We start from the raw sequence: 16724 nt of genomic DNA on the forward strand, positions 1-16724 counted from the left end.
CAAACTAAAATTTTATAATTTTCTTCACACAACTAGAGCTTTCTTTTGGTGGTATTTAATCACCACTGAGGTTTTTATTTTTTGCTAAATTAACAAAAAAAAGACCGAAAATTTTGAAAAAAACAAAAACCTCTTTCTTTGTTCCTGTTATAAAAGTTAGCAAATAAATAATTGTTCTTCATAAATTTAGGCTGAGATGTATTCTGCTACATGTCTTTGATGAAAATAACCCAAATTAGGATGTATTTTTTAGTTTGTAGGAAAGTTATAGAGTTCACAAACTATGGTATAGATCTGAATATTGATCAATCCTGAAGTACTGACAGCCAATCTAATTTCTTGAGGTCCAAGAATGTCAGAACAGTACAGATATCCCCCAAATTACCCCTTTTTGCAAAGCAGACAGTCCGACGTACTTCATAAGAGGAATGGCGAATTCTTTGAAGTTGTATTTTTTTTGTCATAACTTTTCGGAAAATGAAAAAATTTAAAAAATTATTTTCACTTTTTTTTTTTACATACTGTCACCAGTGCAGTACAGCATCATCATATAACTGGCATGGCGGTGATCAGGGACACTGACTGGTGACAGTATGAAAAAAAAAAAATATATATATATATATATATATATATATTTTTTTTTTTTTATAATTTTTAATTTTTTATAAAAAAATTTTTCTTTTAAGATTTTTTTTTTTCATATTTCACTATGACCAAAGTAGTACAATGTTACCATAGTAACATTGTACTACTTTGGGGAAGTGAAACGTATTTTTTTTTACACAATTTGCTTATAGCAAAGTATTACTTTACTATAAAGAGAACTGGAAAAAAAGGCGCTGTGGAAAATGCTCTCAGACAAGCACCTTAGTGGAGGTGCATCTTTATTGGGTGAGATAAAGTAGCAAGTATAATAAAATTAACCAGCCTGAAGTGGACAGTGTGATTCCAATGGACGGCCCGTCCGCTCTGAGGGGAGCTGAGATCAAAGAATGCTCCTGTCGGCTTCAAATCACGTGGTGTCAGCGTACCAGCGTCCTGGGTGGTGTCACCATGGCAAACGAAGGCAGTGTCCGGCGTTGGCTTCAGCTGGGAGCATATGTGGGGTTACCAAGACGACATGTTTCGCGCAGTTGCGCTTTGTCAAGTCACTGGTAACCATGGCCGGCGGCCATTATATAGAAGACCATTAAAGGGAAGGCTGGCTGAGTGTAATTAGCAGGGGATGGGGTGTCAATCAGAGCGGACGGCTCGTCCTGAAGCAATGCTGAATACAAATTTAAAAGGTACAGATTGCAAGTTATAAAAAATGATATGTATAAAAACAATAGCATTGGAAAGCATGATATACTTTCATCTTTAGTGAAATAAAGGTAATACAATAACAAAAAAAAAAAAAAAAAAAAAAAAAAAAAAAAAAAAAAAAAAAAAACACACAAGTTAAAAATGACATCGCTGGTTCATGGAAGCTATGTCAAAAATTGCGTTTACAGTGAGGTAATTATGGGTATATGGGCAAAGAAGGGAGTAGGGAGAAGTGAATGCTAGGCATATGAAAATGACTGTATCAAAGGTATATGAAAATGACTGTATAAAAGGTATGACTAAAAGGAATATAATAAAATCAATCCTGGTATCAAATTAGGTAGCTCATATGTTCATAATTAAATAAATATAATAGATGCGTAATAACATGTATTCGTAATTAAGTGCACAGAATATATACATGGTGACAGTGCAGATTAAAAAACAAGGATTAAAAGAAGACAATACTGTATGTAATAAAAAAAAAAAAAAAAAAAAAAAAAAAAAAAAAAAAAAAAAAAACCACACTGGAGGATCCTAGTTCCGGGGACTAGAAGTCAAACTTGTTAAATAATGCTATGGATTTCAAGATCCTCATTGAGACCATTGGGGGTCATAGAACCTAATTTGTAGATCCAGAACGTCTCTCTCTTACACAAACGGGCTAGTCTTTCATTGTCAGTAAATGTACCCTTTGGAATATGTTCGATTGCTAAGACCTCAAGAAGACTGAAATTATTTTGATGGGATTGCAAAAAGTGCCTAGGGACACTATGCTTATCGCATCCATCTCTTATAAGTCTTCTGTGCTCCCCTATGCGTTTGCGTAGAGGGCGTGTGGTTCGGCCTACATATAGGAGCTTACACGGGCATGTGAGAACGTATATGACGTGGTCAGTTGCACACGTTATAAACTGACGAATGTGGTAGCTGTTGCCCTGGGAGTCCAAAAACTGTGATCTACCATGGGTGATGGACTGACAGGTGAGACAACCTCTTTTGTTGCATCTGTAGATACCAATTCTGTCGTCAAATGTAGGAAGGGGGCCGTTGTCTATGTAGGTGGACAGTGACATTTTGCTTGGGGCTAGAATGTTTTTCAAACAACGGGCTCTCTTGAAAGTTACTTGTGGGGCGCGTGGGAGATTAGGCGCTAATCTAGGATCTAATTGTAAAATGTGCCAGTGTTTGCGAATGATGTTTGTAATATCACGATGTGATGTGTTGAAACCAGTGATGAACCTAACCGAGTTAGACTGGTCACGGGCCTGAGTGTATGTTCGGTCTATCAATACGCTATGTTTGGTATATGCGTTTTTTATAAGGGAAGGGGGATAGCCTTTCTCAGAAAACTTTTTTGAAAGGAGAGAACCTTGTTCTTGGTAATCACATAATTTTGAACAGTTCTTCCTTAGTCTTTGGAATTGGCCACTGGGAATATTATTTTTCCAGGCTGGATGGTGACAGCTAGAATAGTGTAGATATGGGTTCCCACTAGTGGGTTTGGTGTAATTTGTACTACAAATTTCATTATCTGTGACTGACAAAACCAAGTCTAAAAAGATTATATCTTGAGAGTTAAAAACATGAGTAAAAGAAAGTCCAAGGTAGTTTGAATTGCAATATGCGACGAAAGATAAAAATTCGTTCAAATCACCATCCCAGATTAATAAAATGTCATCAATATAGCGCCCAAAAAAAATGATATATTTGGCAAAGGGGTTGTTTATTTGTATATATTGTTTCTCCCAAAAGCCCATTGTGAGATTGGCGTAACAAGGGGCGAAATTCGCTCCCATCGCAGTCCCTTTAGTTTGCAAGTAAAATTGGTCAAGGAATGTAAAATAATTATGGGTAAGGCAAAATTCTGTACATTCAATAATAAATTTGGCTTGGGTGGAGTTGATAGAACTTTCAGAAGATAAGAAATATTGAAGAGCCTGTAGGCCTATGTGGTGGGGGATTGATGTGTATAAGGAAGTTACATCAAGTGATGCCCAATGATACCCATGTTTCCACTGATAAAGGCTGAGGATTTCTATCACATGACTGGAGTCTCTGATGTATGACGGCAATTGTACAACTAATGGTTGGAGAAAATGGTCGATGTATTTAGAAAGGCCATTAGTGAAACTATTGGTGCTTGCAATAATAGGACGGCCAGGGGGATGTGTAGTAGATTTGTGTATTTTTGGCAAATGATAAAAATATGGGGTACTACAAATAGGGGGAAGGAGAAAAGACTTTTCTCTCTTATTAATTACGCTATCATTATAGGCTTTGTCAATGAGTAATTTGAGGGCTATTTGATATTCTGGTAAGGGATCTGCCTTTAGTAACTGATATGTATCGATATCGGAAAGGAGACGAATGGACTCATTGATGTAATCACTGGTGTGTTGTACAACAAGACTTCCTCCTTTATCAGCTTGCTTGATGACAATGTTTTTATTGTTCTCTAAGTCTTTTAGGGCTTGTGCTTCGGAATTGCTCATGTTATAACTGATAGGTGGCTTATTGCACAAGCTGAGAAGATCTTTATAAGCTGCCTGGTAGAAGGTCTCAATGTATGGTCCCTTGGACTGTACTGGAAAGAAACTGGATTTGGATTTAAAACTGGTGTGAATGATATCTGGGTCTAAGGAAATCTTAGGTGTTTGCATGTTAGAAGGATGGCTTTCCATCCATAGATCCTCTAGCATCTGGACTAATATTCTATCATCTTCTTGAAGAGAAGTGTCTGTATTGATAGTATGAGAATCAATACTAATAGTTTGGGGATCAGTGTCAGATGGGGAGATATTAGAAAAATGTCTTTTGATAGTTAAAGACCGAACAAAACGATTTAGGTCTTGAAATAGGTAAAATTTGTTAGGGCCAGATGCAGGGGAGAAACTGAGTCCTTTCCGGAGTAAAGATAGCTCATCATTAGATAGTATGTGTGAGGAGAGATTAAAAATCTTTACTGTACTATTGTGCTCGGTGAGTCTAGTTTCTCTTTCTTTTTTAGCCTGGAATCTCTTTCCACCACGTCTGCCTCTTCTAGTTTTCTTTTTTCTTTTACTGTCCCCATTGGGAGGGTCTCTAAAAAAACTTGTGAAAGGGAGCTAGGATCACTTTCTGATGGTAGTCGGGAAGGGGGTATAGAATTTCCTGTGATGAAGGAATTTAGGTCCTGAGATAAAGGACCATAACGGTTTGGAGTAGGAATTGAAAAAGAATTGTTTAGTGGTAAATCTGTGCTAATGGATGAGATGGGATTGGAAAGATTATTACTGGAGGTTGTGACATTGTTGGGAGGGGGAGGGTTAGGCAGGGAAACACCAATGGCATCGGAATGTTGAATTAATAGATTAATAGATGTAGATTCAATGGATGATGATGGTGTTGGAAAGGTCGTGCTGGGTGTATGTTGGATGGAGGAGGAAGGGGGAAGGGGTTTTAAGTAATTATGAGGTCGTTTATGTTTGTTAAATTTTTTGGGAATCTCTGTGGGGGGAAACTTTGTAACAGAGGGAATATTGATCTTACTTTGTTTTCTGTTCCATGTAAAGATGTGACCTAACTTGTAATCTTCGATATCTCTATCTAATTTTCCTAGTTTTTTGGATACTATGTCATCCTCATTTTTAAGAATATTGGTATCTAATGTTTTTCTCCATTTTTGGTAAAGACATGAGGAGCTGAACTCTTGAATTTTATTTTCTTTTTCCTTAATTTTGGTTTCTGCCAGTTTTAGTTTGCGTTCCCTTTGTTGGATGATTAATTTAATCCATTTGGTAGTGCAGAACTCAGAGATCAGTTCCCAGTCTTTTTTGAGGTCGTCATCAAGAAAATCACAGTGTTTTTTAATGCGTAGGCCTCTTGGTGTTATCCCAAGTTCTAAATATTTTTTAAGGAAAGAGAGGTCCCACCATTGTGCATTTTCAAACTGTTTTGCATATTGCAACTGAACAAAAGCTTGTCTCATTCTATTTTCATAGTCTTTTGTATGAGGAGGTGTTATTTCTTTAGGAGATAAAATAGCATGTAATTGGGTGTTTGTTTGGTGGGAATTCAAATGACTAAATATAGACTGTAATCTGGTGTATCTCAAGTTGGCCATGGTGGGAGAGAAGAGTTTGTATGAGTTTTCCTTACTTTACTATAAGCAAGCATTTACCTGAATGAAATCGATTCATTCAGGGTTTTTTTTTTTTTTGTGCTTAGCTGTGATTTGGCCACAGCTAATCACATGACATGTGCATGTGATCACTGTGACCATTCACAGCTAGACACTAGTATACAATGGATGGCATGAATGAAGCCATCCATTGTATACAACTGTCATGTGACCTGCTGTGATTGGTCACAGCAGGTCACATGGTACCGGCAACGGGGGCCGGTACTCAGATCTGTCATCGGCCGTGTCCTAGGTACATGTTAGGCGTGAGCAAGACATGTTAGACGTGAGCAAGACAGGGTAGCTACATTTCTACATACAGTTGGACAATGGAACATAGCCATCTTCTAATAGAAAGTAGGATCACAGCAGCAAAAAAAAAAAAGAATTTGGAGTTTCGGAGGCGGTTGAGAGTAACAGAAGTTACTTTCTGAGTTAGGAATACATACTTGGACAAATGTTTTCTTTTTAAACTAGTTTAGTGTCTTTTTAACTGTTAAAGATGCAATTTGTAAAACATACCTTGCTGAGGGATACACTTTGCTCCAGTGGGTTCAGAGTGTTTGATGCGGCAGCTGCAGCAGTAAGTTGAGCAGTAAGTGCTTGCAGCTGAACCACAAGTCCAGCATCTAGTGCTTGGAGAAGAGAAGGCTGAGGCTTTTGTTGCTGTACATGCAAAGACTGAACCAACTGCTGAAGCTGTAAGAAGACAAAGGCAAACACTTACATATCTGGATTGCATTAAAAAGTAAGGATACATAAAAAATATTTTATCTACCATTGGTGGTTGGTTTCCACTGACATAGCATTGATTATCTAGTTTCTACCAAAAATATTTGGGAACTGAAGTTCATCTATAGCTGTACAAGAACTGACTGGAAAAATTACCTTACCAATGACTGGGTCATATATACAGGTCCAACTTGTAACAGATATATGCAAGAGTTACAAGCTTTGCTGGTATTGATCAATAAAGAAGTACTAGAAGGGATGAAATAACTCTCCTGGGATAAAAATAGGCTTTAGGTCCCCTTCAGTACTGACCAGATTTGTGAAGACCTTGGCACTTAGTCATGTGATCTCTACTAAATGAAAGGATCAGAGTTCTCTGTTGAAATGGAAGATCACTAAGGGGTGAACTCACTAAAGGATTTTGCATGCGATAGGAAGGTCACGTGACCAATGTTTCGAAAATATCAAATAAGATAATAAAAGAGTCAATATCAAATGTGAGGTAAATACTGCACATTTGCTAACCATGTGAAGAAAATGCCATTAAAAAAAAAGATAAATCATTAAAGCCAATTCACTAAAGAACACACACATTCATTATTTATCACCTGCCAGTAGGTTCACACTGCTAAGGTGCAAATTACATCCATTTTTAGGGTGACTGAGGTGTGAATTCACAGTATGATTTTTCCATGTCAAGTGGGATTCTAATGCAAATTTGTGAGGGGATTGGTCACAGCTGTGATTTTTTGTCTGGACAAAGTATGCAAAAATCTACAAAGAAAAGCTGGATTCACAGTAATGTGAACACAACATTGCAAATTAATTCCGGTCCCATTGAAGTCCATAGAGCTGAATTTGCACCGCACCAGATCAAACTCGCACAATATTTTTTCTTTTTTGCCATATCAGAATTGCACCGCATTGGTGTGAACGTCCTTCACTGAAAACATCATTTCAGATGACGTGAATCTATGCATTACCACTGGATAAAAATCACATCAGAATTCGCATCAATGTGAACCGTGCCTTAAAGTGTTACTAAACCCAGGACCCTGCATTCACTATATCTGATCTCCTACAGTACACAGAACATGGAGGTGCAATTATTTTAGTAAATACAAACTGCTAAATACCTTTTCTCATCAGCAGTTAGAGTAGTCTTGTGACTTCGATCAGTGTTCAGAAGAGCACTGGTTAAAGCTTGTAGGAGGTATTTTCTTTCTGCTCTAGGAGGATGCAAAACCTCTGTCCTCTATCTGGACAGTGCTGATTGGCCCTGTGCTGATCACATGCACTCTCCCAACAAAAAAAAAAACCTAACAATAGACACTAAACTGAGCATGTGCAGAATGACTAAGGTTCAGTCTGTCTTAACAGGAGATAATATGTGGACATTTGAACAAGAGGAGGAGCAGAGAACACAGGATCAAATGGCGTTTTTGCACAATGCAGAGGATTAACCCGTTAGGTTCCACAGTGAGTATAATGCTTTAATGTATATACAGACTGATTTTACTGTTGTGGGTTTAGTAACACTTTAAAGTATACAATGTATCAGTGTGGAAATGTTCTGCCCTGTGCTCAAGAATGAAAATAAATTGTAACATTTCTCCAGAGGTCATTCTGTGAATGAAAGCACACTAGAATGTTTTCACAGTTTCACAATATTTCTGTGTGCATTTCTTTACAGAACTATCATCTGGTGCTGTGTTAGCATATAAGAAAAAAATGACCCTTTCTTTGTATATAATGACTGAAGGAAAGTGAGCATGTGGCCCTCTATTACAGCACTACCTTCCCAATGAGCAAGGGTTGTGGCATCTGATGTTGGCATAAAAATGCTGTGTGTGACTCTCATTTCAGGATAGCCCTCAAGGACAGTTATGCATGCAAACGAATACTTCCTCCATTCCCCTATTACGTTGTTGTACTCACTTTCTAATATTACACTTATTGGGAATGCTTTGATATTTGGTTTTGCCTGTGTGATATACATCATTGAATGCATATCTCCAAGTCTGTTTGGGAATGTATTTTGTTTCCTACATTATTGTACACTTTGGCTCGCACGCATGATGTGTGACAATAATATGTGGTTATTTGTATGTTCATTGTACCTATGTTTTTTCTGTGGTACTTGGTCTTTACTGTTTTTAAACTAAAAGATATGAAAATGAAAACAACATCTTTAAGGCTCATGCACATGGGCGATTTGGCCCACATAACGTAAAAACCAATGTTTTTGGATGCAAGGGACACACAAGCAGCATATAGTCTCTGCCCGAAGCCTGTCAAAATCAATGGCATGGCCGGACACCTATGTTCGGGGCATACATCCCTGAACATATACGGCCCTAAACACGAGTACCGCTTGGTCCAGCTGCTGCGTATTTTGGTCTGTCAATGATTCTGACAGGCTGCTGTCAGAAAACTGTACACTGCACATGTGCCTCCCTTGCACCCATAAACACTGTGCTTTCATGCTGCATGGGTGAAACCCTCCTTGACATGAGACCCTAACTCTTTTGTAAAGATTTATGACCTGAGCTGATACAAATTCTACGCACATAGAAAGAAATGATCTGACCTGTGTCCAAGCAATACAGACTTAAGGTGTGGACTTCCTATAAGTCATATTGCACAATAAAAAGCATTATCCACTATTAAAATCTTTTATTGGAATTTACAAAGCCTCCTGTAACTAAAAATGTCTCAAGACATATTTCTTATTGTTGTCTAATAACGATTGCAGGAAATTATGTCAATTTCAGTTTTTAGAACATGTGCAAATAAAAAAACTATATATAAAATATCAACTCTTAATAAAACTTTGAACAAATATAACAAAATGTTTTGTTTTATATTAGAATAAATAGTTACGCCATACCTGTTGTCCCTGAGGGCTTTGTAATATCTGAGCCACTGCAGCTAGGGTGTCTGTACTGGTTATCTGAGCAATCCATGGGTCAGGAATGCTTTGAGATGCATTTGCGGGAGTAACTGGAGTGGCTGGCGTCCCTTGTATTAAAAAAAAAAAATCATATTTTAATTACAGGCAATGCTATACATTTTAGGACCGTACAGCCACTGGTTCTATACCAAAATGAGTGAAAACAAACAGATTTTCTTTTTATATACAGCCTTTATAGAGGTATTGTTTTGTGGGAAGAACTTTTTATATTTACTGTACATTCTTCATAGAAAACATAGGAGGAGGACTGTGTCACATACAGACTTTATTTTTACATTCTTTAGAGAATACAGAATGGAGAGGGGTTGTGGCAAGGGTCAAGCTTTCAATTTATTTAGGCTGGACTGCTGCACAAGGATTTCTAAATCAACAGTTATCCAATGCACAACAGATCTTTTTCCTATGTGTGTAGTTATATAAATATGTAACGTAACAATCAGGACTAAAGACTAAAAAAGTAAAAAAAATTTTTTATTTTGATCGAGAGTGGCTTTAGAGTTAGCTGTCCGCACATTTTCTGCAATTCTAGAAAGTTGTACAGTGTAATTAGATTCCATGCTGGTCAAATCTATTCAGAGATATACACCAACCTCCCTGTCTTGGGCTCACATAGCTTGTATCAAGTATCAATAATCACTTCCTGCCTAGCCTATAGCAAATTAATGGGTGGAGGTCATATGACGTCCTCCCGGAATGGGCCACGCTCATGGCGCGATATGTCACCAACTGTGTCCAACAGCTAGTGTACCGGCCCCACTATCGGTACCATGTGATCACTGTAACCAATCACAGCAGATCACATGACAACTGTAAATAATGAATGGCTTTGATTCATGCCATTCATTGTGTACAATTGTGTTGCTAGCTGTGATTGGTCACAGTGATCAGCCACTATTGGACATTCAAATCAAAATTTAGTGTCATGAAAGCAGTGGTTATTTATTGTTCTTTTCAAAATGATGATTTTTTTTTTTCCACAAACAATGAAAAAGTGACAAAGGATTGCAAACAAATACCACTGACAAAAAAACTTGATAATTTCCCTTTAAGTAACCAACTGGAAAGAAGAGCTTACCGGGTGTATTACTAACAGCTGCAGCAGTACTAGGTAAGACAGGTGTGAAAACAGGTGGAGGAATACCAGCAGCCATATCAAGAAGTGGTTGGATAATTTCACTCTTGAAAACATTGTTCTTCTGCCACAGATTCAGTACTCTGACAATCTTGCTCTGTATAAAGATATAAAGTCAAGCAGATTAAGCATGTAAACCAGAAACACCCCTGACTAGATCTAATTTATCCATAAGAGTAAACTGCAAAAGCCCAATGGTACGTTACCTACATACCATATCTTATATGAATCTGCATTTGACACTGTAAAATAGTTATCTCTAGTCTTGTGTCAATATGTTATGCTTACAACTTCTTGTTAACCCCCTCCTGCTGAGTGTACACATATATGCGGTCACTTAAAAGTGGGTCTTTATCTGTGAGGCTGCATATATGCACTGCTGTGTTTGTGCTAACAGTGCACTACACACAGAGACTGAGCTGTCACAAACATCGCCAGGTCTTGTACTAACGATCAGGAACCAGGAGGACCAATTCCCAATCACACAAACACTGTGATAGTGTTAGGGATCCGGGTATGACCAGAAATGTGTGGACTGACACAGGGAAACGCAGACTTCAGGTATAGTGTGAATAAGGCAATTTATTAAGACTAAACAAAACATAAACGCAGTGCAAGACTAAACAAAAACACAGTGCAACCAAACCTCCAACAGATAACAATAGAAACAATACTAAGCGTAGTCGGGCGGGCCGGGTCGGTAGCAAAACGGGCAGGCAGGGCACAAGGAGCAGGCGGAAGAGTAGTCAGGAATAGCCGAGGTCAGGACAGGCAGAGTTCAATCAGAGTCAGGGATCGAAGCAGAATCTGGATCAGGCAGAAAGCAGACAGGATGCAGGTACAGGGGCCCATGGGAAACATACACCAAGGCCCTGATCACAGGCCTGGCCATTCTCTAAATACACCCGCTGTAATCAGCCTCAGGTGATGGCTCATTGCAGGAGTGAGCCTCTGGTTGCTGAGAGCACCCGCTGGCCAGCCCTGGTACTGCAGCCCACAAGACAGGCGAGTCCCACCACCACTGGCAAGTCCATTCCTGATAGTATTCCCCCTCAAGGAGCGGCCTCAGGACACTCCAAACAGTCCGTAATGGCCCAAATGTTCCACCGCCTGGGTCCGGCAACTGGATGGACATCCCACTGCCGGAATCAAGCGTTTGGCTGGGTCTCCTTTTTGTAGGAGACTGCAGGAAGGCAGATTGCTGGACACAGGATTTCCAGAAGCAGGCTGGGCATCAGGAGCTGATACGTCAGGCTGGGCAGCAGGCAGAGGCACGTCGGGCTGGGCAGCAGGCAGAGGCATGTCAGGCGGGACAGCAGGCAGAGGCACGTCAGGCGGGACAGCAGGCAGAGGCACGTCAGGCGGGACAGCAGGCAGAGGCACGTCAGGCGGGACAGCAGGCAGAGGCACATCAGGCGGGACAGCAGGCAGAGGCGTGTCAGGCTGGGCAGCAGGCAAGGCAGCGGGCACCGGGCCATCAGGCGGAGCAGCAGGCAAGGCAGCGGGCACCGGGCCATCAGGTGGAGCAGCAGGCAAGGCAGCGGGCCATCAGGCGGTGCAGCGGGTACCGGGCCATCAGGCGGAGCAGCGGGTACCGGGCCATCAGGCGCAGCAGCGGGCACCGGGCCATCAGGTGGAGCAGCGGGCACCGGGCCATCAGGTGGAGCATCAGGCAAGGCAGCGGGCACCGGGCCATCAGGCGGAGCAGCGGGTACCGGCCATTAGGCGGAGCAGCGGGTACCGGGCCATCAGGCGGAGCAGCGGGTACCGGGCCATCAGGCGGAGCAGCGGGCACCGGGCCATCAGGTGGAGCTGCAGGCAAGGCAGCGGGCACCGGGCCATCAGGCGGAGCAGCAGGCAAGGCAGCGGGCCATCAGGCGGTGCAGCGGGTACCGGGCCATCAGGCGGAGCAGCGGGTACCGGGCCATCAGGCGGAGCAGCGGGTACTGGGCCATCAGGCGGAGCAGCGGGTCCCGGGCCATCAGGCGGAGCAGCAGGCAAGGCAGCGGGCACCGGGCCATCAGGTGGAGCATCAGGCAAGGCAGCGGGCACCGGGCCATCAGGCGGAGCAGCGGGTCCTGGGCCATCAGGCGGAGCAGCGGGCACCGGGCCATCAGGTGGAGCAGCAGGCAAGGCAGCGGGCACCGGGCCATCAGGCGGAGCAGCGGGCACCGGGCCATCAGGCGGAGCAGCGGGCACCGGGCCATCAGGCGGAGCAGCGGGCACCGGGCCATCAGGCGGAGCAGCGGGCACCGGGCCATCAGGCGGAGCAGCGGGCACCGGGCCATCAGGTGGAGCAGCGGGTACCGGGCCATCAGGCGGAGCAGCAGGCAAGGCAGCGGGCACCGGGCCATCAGGCGGAGCAGCGGGTACCGGGCCATCAGGCGGAGTAGCGGGCACCGGGCCATTAGGCGGAGCAGCAGGCAAGGCAGCGGGCCATCAGGCGGAGCAGCGGGTACCGGGCCATCAGGCGGAGCAGCGGGTACCGGCCATTAGGCGGAGCAGCGGGTACCGGGCCATCAGGCGGAGCAGCGGGTACCGGGCCATCAGGCGGAGCAGCGGGCACCGGGCCATCAGGTGGAGCTGCAGGCAAGGCAGCGGGCACCGGGCCATCAGGCGGAGCAGCAGGCAAGGCAGCGGGCCATCAGGCGGTGCAGCGGGTACCGGGCCATCAGGCGGAGCAGCGGGTACCGGGCCATCAGGCGGAGCAGCGGGTACTGGGCCATCAGGCGGAGCAGCGGGTCCCGGGCCATCAGGCGGAGCAGCAGGCAAGGCAGCGGGCACCGGGCCATCAGGTGGAGCATCAGGCAAGGCAGCGGGCACCGGGCCATCAGGCGGAGCAGCGGGTCCTGGGCCATCAGGCGGAGCAGCGGGCACCGGGCCATCAGGTGGAGCAGCAGGCAAGGCAGCGGGCACCGGGCCATCAGGCGGAGCAGCGGGCACCGGGCCATCAGGCGGAGCAGCGGGCACCGGGCCATCAGGCGGAGCAGCGGGCACCGGGCCATCAGGCGGAGCAGCGGGCACCGGGCCATCAGGCGGAGCAGCGGGCACCGGGCCATCAGGTGGAGCAGCGGGTACCGGGCCATCAGGCGGAGCAGCAGGCAAGGCAGCGGGCACCGGGCCATCAGGCGGAGCAGCGGGTACCGGGCCATCAGGCGGAGTAGCGGGCACCGGGCCATTAGGCGGAGCAGCAGGCAAGGCAGCGGGCCATCAGGCGGAGCAGCGGGTACCGGGCCATCAGGCGGAGCAGGGGGCACCGGGCCATCAGGCGGAGCAGCGGGCACCGGGCCATCAGGCGGAACAGCAGGCACTGGGCCATCAGGCGGAACAGCAGGCACTGGGCCATCAGGCGGAGCAGCAGGCACCGGGCCATCAGGCGGAGCAGCAGGCAAGGCAGCGGGCACCGGGCCATTAGGCGGAGCAGCGGGCACCGGGCCATCAGGTGAGCAGCGGGCACCGGGCCATCAGGTGGAGCAGCGGGCACCGGGCCATCAGGTGGAGCAGCAGGCAAGGCAGCGGGCCATCAGGCGGAGCAGCGGGTACCGGGCCATCAGGCGGAGCAGCGGGTACCGGGCCATCAGGCGGAGCAGCGGGCACCGGGCCATCAGGCGGAGCAGCGGGCACTGGGTCACCAAGCTCGACAGCGGGCACCGAGTCATCTAGCAGAACTGCGGGCACCGGGTCACCAAGCTCCACCGCGGGCACCGAGTCATCTGGCACGACAGCGGGTACCGAGTCATCTGGCACGACAGCGGGCTCCGAGTCATCTGGCAAGACAGCTGGCACCGAGTCATCTGGCAAGACAGCGGGCACCGAGTCATCTGGCATGACAGCGGGCACGAATCATCTGGCAAGACAGCGGGCACGAGTCATCTGGCAAGACAGCGGGCCCCGAGCCATCTAGCAGAACCACGGGCACTGGGTCACCAAGCTCGACAGCGGGCACCGAGTCATCTGGCACGACAGCGGGTACCGAGTCATCTGGCACGACAGCGGGCACCGAGTCATCTGGCAAGACCATGGGCATCGAGTCATCTGGCACGACAGAGGGCACCGAGTCATCTGGCACGACAGTGGGCACCGAGTTAACTGGCATGACAACGGGCACCGAGTCATCTGGCAAGACAACGGGTCATCAGGCATTGGATCATCTGGCTCGACAGCGGGAACCGGGTCATCTGGCGGAGCAGCAGGCAAGGCAGCGGGCACCGGGCCATCAGGTGGAGCAGCAGGCAAGGCAGCGGGCCATCAGGTGGTGCAGCGGGTACCGGGCCATCAGGCGGAGCAGCGAGTACCGGGCCATCAGGCGGAGCAGCGGGCACCGGGCCATCAGGTAGAGCAGCGGGCACCGGGCCATCAGGTGGAGCAGCGGGCACCGGGCCATTAGGCGGAGCAGCAGGCAAGGCAGCGGGCCATCAGGCGGAGCAGCGGGTACCGGGCCATCAGGCGGAGCAGGGGGCACCGGGCCATCAGGCGGAGCAGCAGGCACCGGGCCATCAGGCGGAGCAGCAGGCACCGGGCCATCAGGCGGAGCAGCAGGCAAGGCAGCGGGCACCGGGCCATTAGGCGGAGCAGCGGGCACCGGGCCATTAGGCGGAGCAGCGGGTACCGGGCCATCAGGTGGAGCAGCGGGCACCGGGCCATCAGGTGGAGCAGCGGGCAAGGCAGCGGGCCATCAGGCGGAGCAGCGGGTACCGGGCCATCAGGCGGAGCAGCGGGCACCGGGCCATCAGGCGGAGCAGCGGGCACCGGGCCATCAGGCGGAGCAGCAGGCACTGGGTCACCAAGCTCGACAGCGGGCACCGAGTCATCTAGCAGAACTGCGGGCACCGGGTCACCAAGCTCCACCGCGGGCACCGAGTCATCTGGCACGAAAGCGGGCACCGAGTCATCTGGCACCGAGTCATCTGGCACGACAGCGGGTACCGAGTCATCTGGCACGACAGCGGGCTCCGAGTCATCTGGCAAGACAGCTGGCACCGAGTCATCTGGCAAGACAGCGGGCACCGAGTCATCTGGCAAGACAGCGGGCACGAGTCATCTGGCAAGACAGCGGGCACGAGTCATCTGGCAAGACAGCGGGCCCCGAGCTATCTAGCAGAACCACGGGCACTGGGTCACCAAGCTCGACAGCGGGCACCGAGTCATCTGGCACGACAGCGGGTACCGAGTCATCTGGCAAGACAGCGGGCACCGAGTCATCTGGCAAGACCATGGGCACCGAGTCATCTGGCACGACAGAGGGCACCGAGTCATCTGGCACGACAGTGGGCACCGAGTTAACTGGCATGACAACGGGCACCGAGTCATCTGGCAAGACAACGGGTCATCAGGCATTGGATCATCTGGCTCGACAGCGGGAACCGGGTCATCTGGCTCGACAGCGGGCATCGGGTCCCCAGGCACGACAGCGGGCACCGGGTCATCAGGCATTGGGTCATCTGGCATCAGGCTCGACAGCGGGTACCGGGTCATCTGGTTCGACAGCGGGCACCGGGTCATCAGGCATTGGATCGTCTGGCTCGACAGCGGGCATCGGGTCATCTGGCATCAGTTCATCTGGCTCGACAGCAGGTACCGGGTCATCTAGTTCGACAGCAGGCATCGGGTCACCAGGCACGACAGCGGGCACCGGGTCATCAGGCATCAGGGTATCAGGCTGAACCACGGAAGGCGGGTTCTCAGACGGCAGGCTGACCGGTTTGGATACTGGCAGGATGGTATTGGTTGGAAAGAATTTTCGCTTTTTCCATGTTTTAGTTACTGGAGCGCAGGAAGTAAGCGCAGGTTTGTAAGTGGATAGAGCAGCTGTAGGCAGAGAAGAGCTGAGGGATGGAACAAAGGAGGGAGCAGTTGCTACAGAGGACTTCTTTACAGGGTAAAAGATAGGATAGGTGCAGCGAGTGGGAGCAGGGGACTGATATGTGGTAGTTAGCAGAGTATACCGGGCCGTCACTGGGGGTGCTGTCGGGGATGCAGGAAGAGTGCCTTGAGCAGAGGAATGACGTTGCAAGCTGACTGAGGCTGGGTGCAACAAGTCTGACCATGTCTGCAGTATGGGTTGAACAAAGCTCAGCTTACACAAAAAGCCTGTCTGGTCAAAGACTGCACTGCGTTTATACAATCTCTTAGCACCTGTTGTGAACATGCAGAATAACGCTCCAAGAAGTAATCCACATCATCCTCCAATAACCACACCAGGGACTCTACATGGTTGGCACTAAATGGCAGCAAAAATTCATCCTTGCATTCGGGGGTACCAGATGAAGCCAACTCTGCACAAACCTGAATCAATGGTTGCACCTCAGAGAACTCTATGCCCTGATCTACTAGGCAATGAGCGATCCTTATGCATTCTAGTAGTTGATCCCGGGTATACTCCTTCAGAGTCTGATAAGCAAAATCTCTGTCATCAAAGA

General features: G+C 47.3%; 1 protein-coding gene across 9 annotated transcripts in view; it reads right to left on the bottom strand.

Annotated features, from left to right (window-relative positions):
* Positions 1-16724, bottom strand: part of SCAF8 (SR-related CTD associated factor 8) — a 331677-nt gene that overhangs the window by 240252 nt on the left and 74701 nt on the right. For all 9 annotated transcript variants that reach the window (XR_016311644.1, XR_016311647.1, XR_016311646.1 and 6 more), the window contains 3 exons: positions 10249-10402; positions 9090-9220; positions 5990-6166 (listed from right to left, as the gene is read on the bottom strand). Coding sequence is in view for 3 of the 9 variants with exons in the window: in XM_089669768.1 (XP_089525894.1) it covers positions 5990-6166; positions 9090-9220; positions 10249-10402 (462 nt within the window). In the remaining 6 variants the exon portion in view is untranslated. The remainder of the gene's footprint in view (positions 1-5989; positions 6167-9089; positions 9221-10248; positions 10403-16724) is intronic.

The sequence above is a fragment of the Staurois parvus genome, unplaced genomic scaffold (assembly GCF_062004578.1).
Source record: "Staurois parvus isolate SC_StPar_1 unplaced genomic scaffold, SC_StPar_1.0 ptg000081l, whole genome shotgun sequence".
Lineage (NCBI taxonomy): Eukaryota > Metazoa > Chordata > Amphibia > Anura > Ranidae > Staurois > Staurois parvus.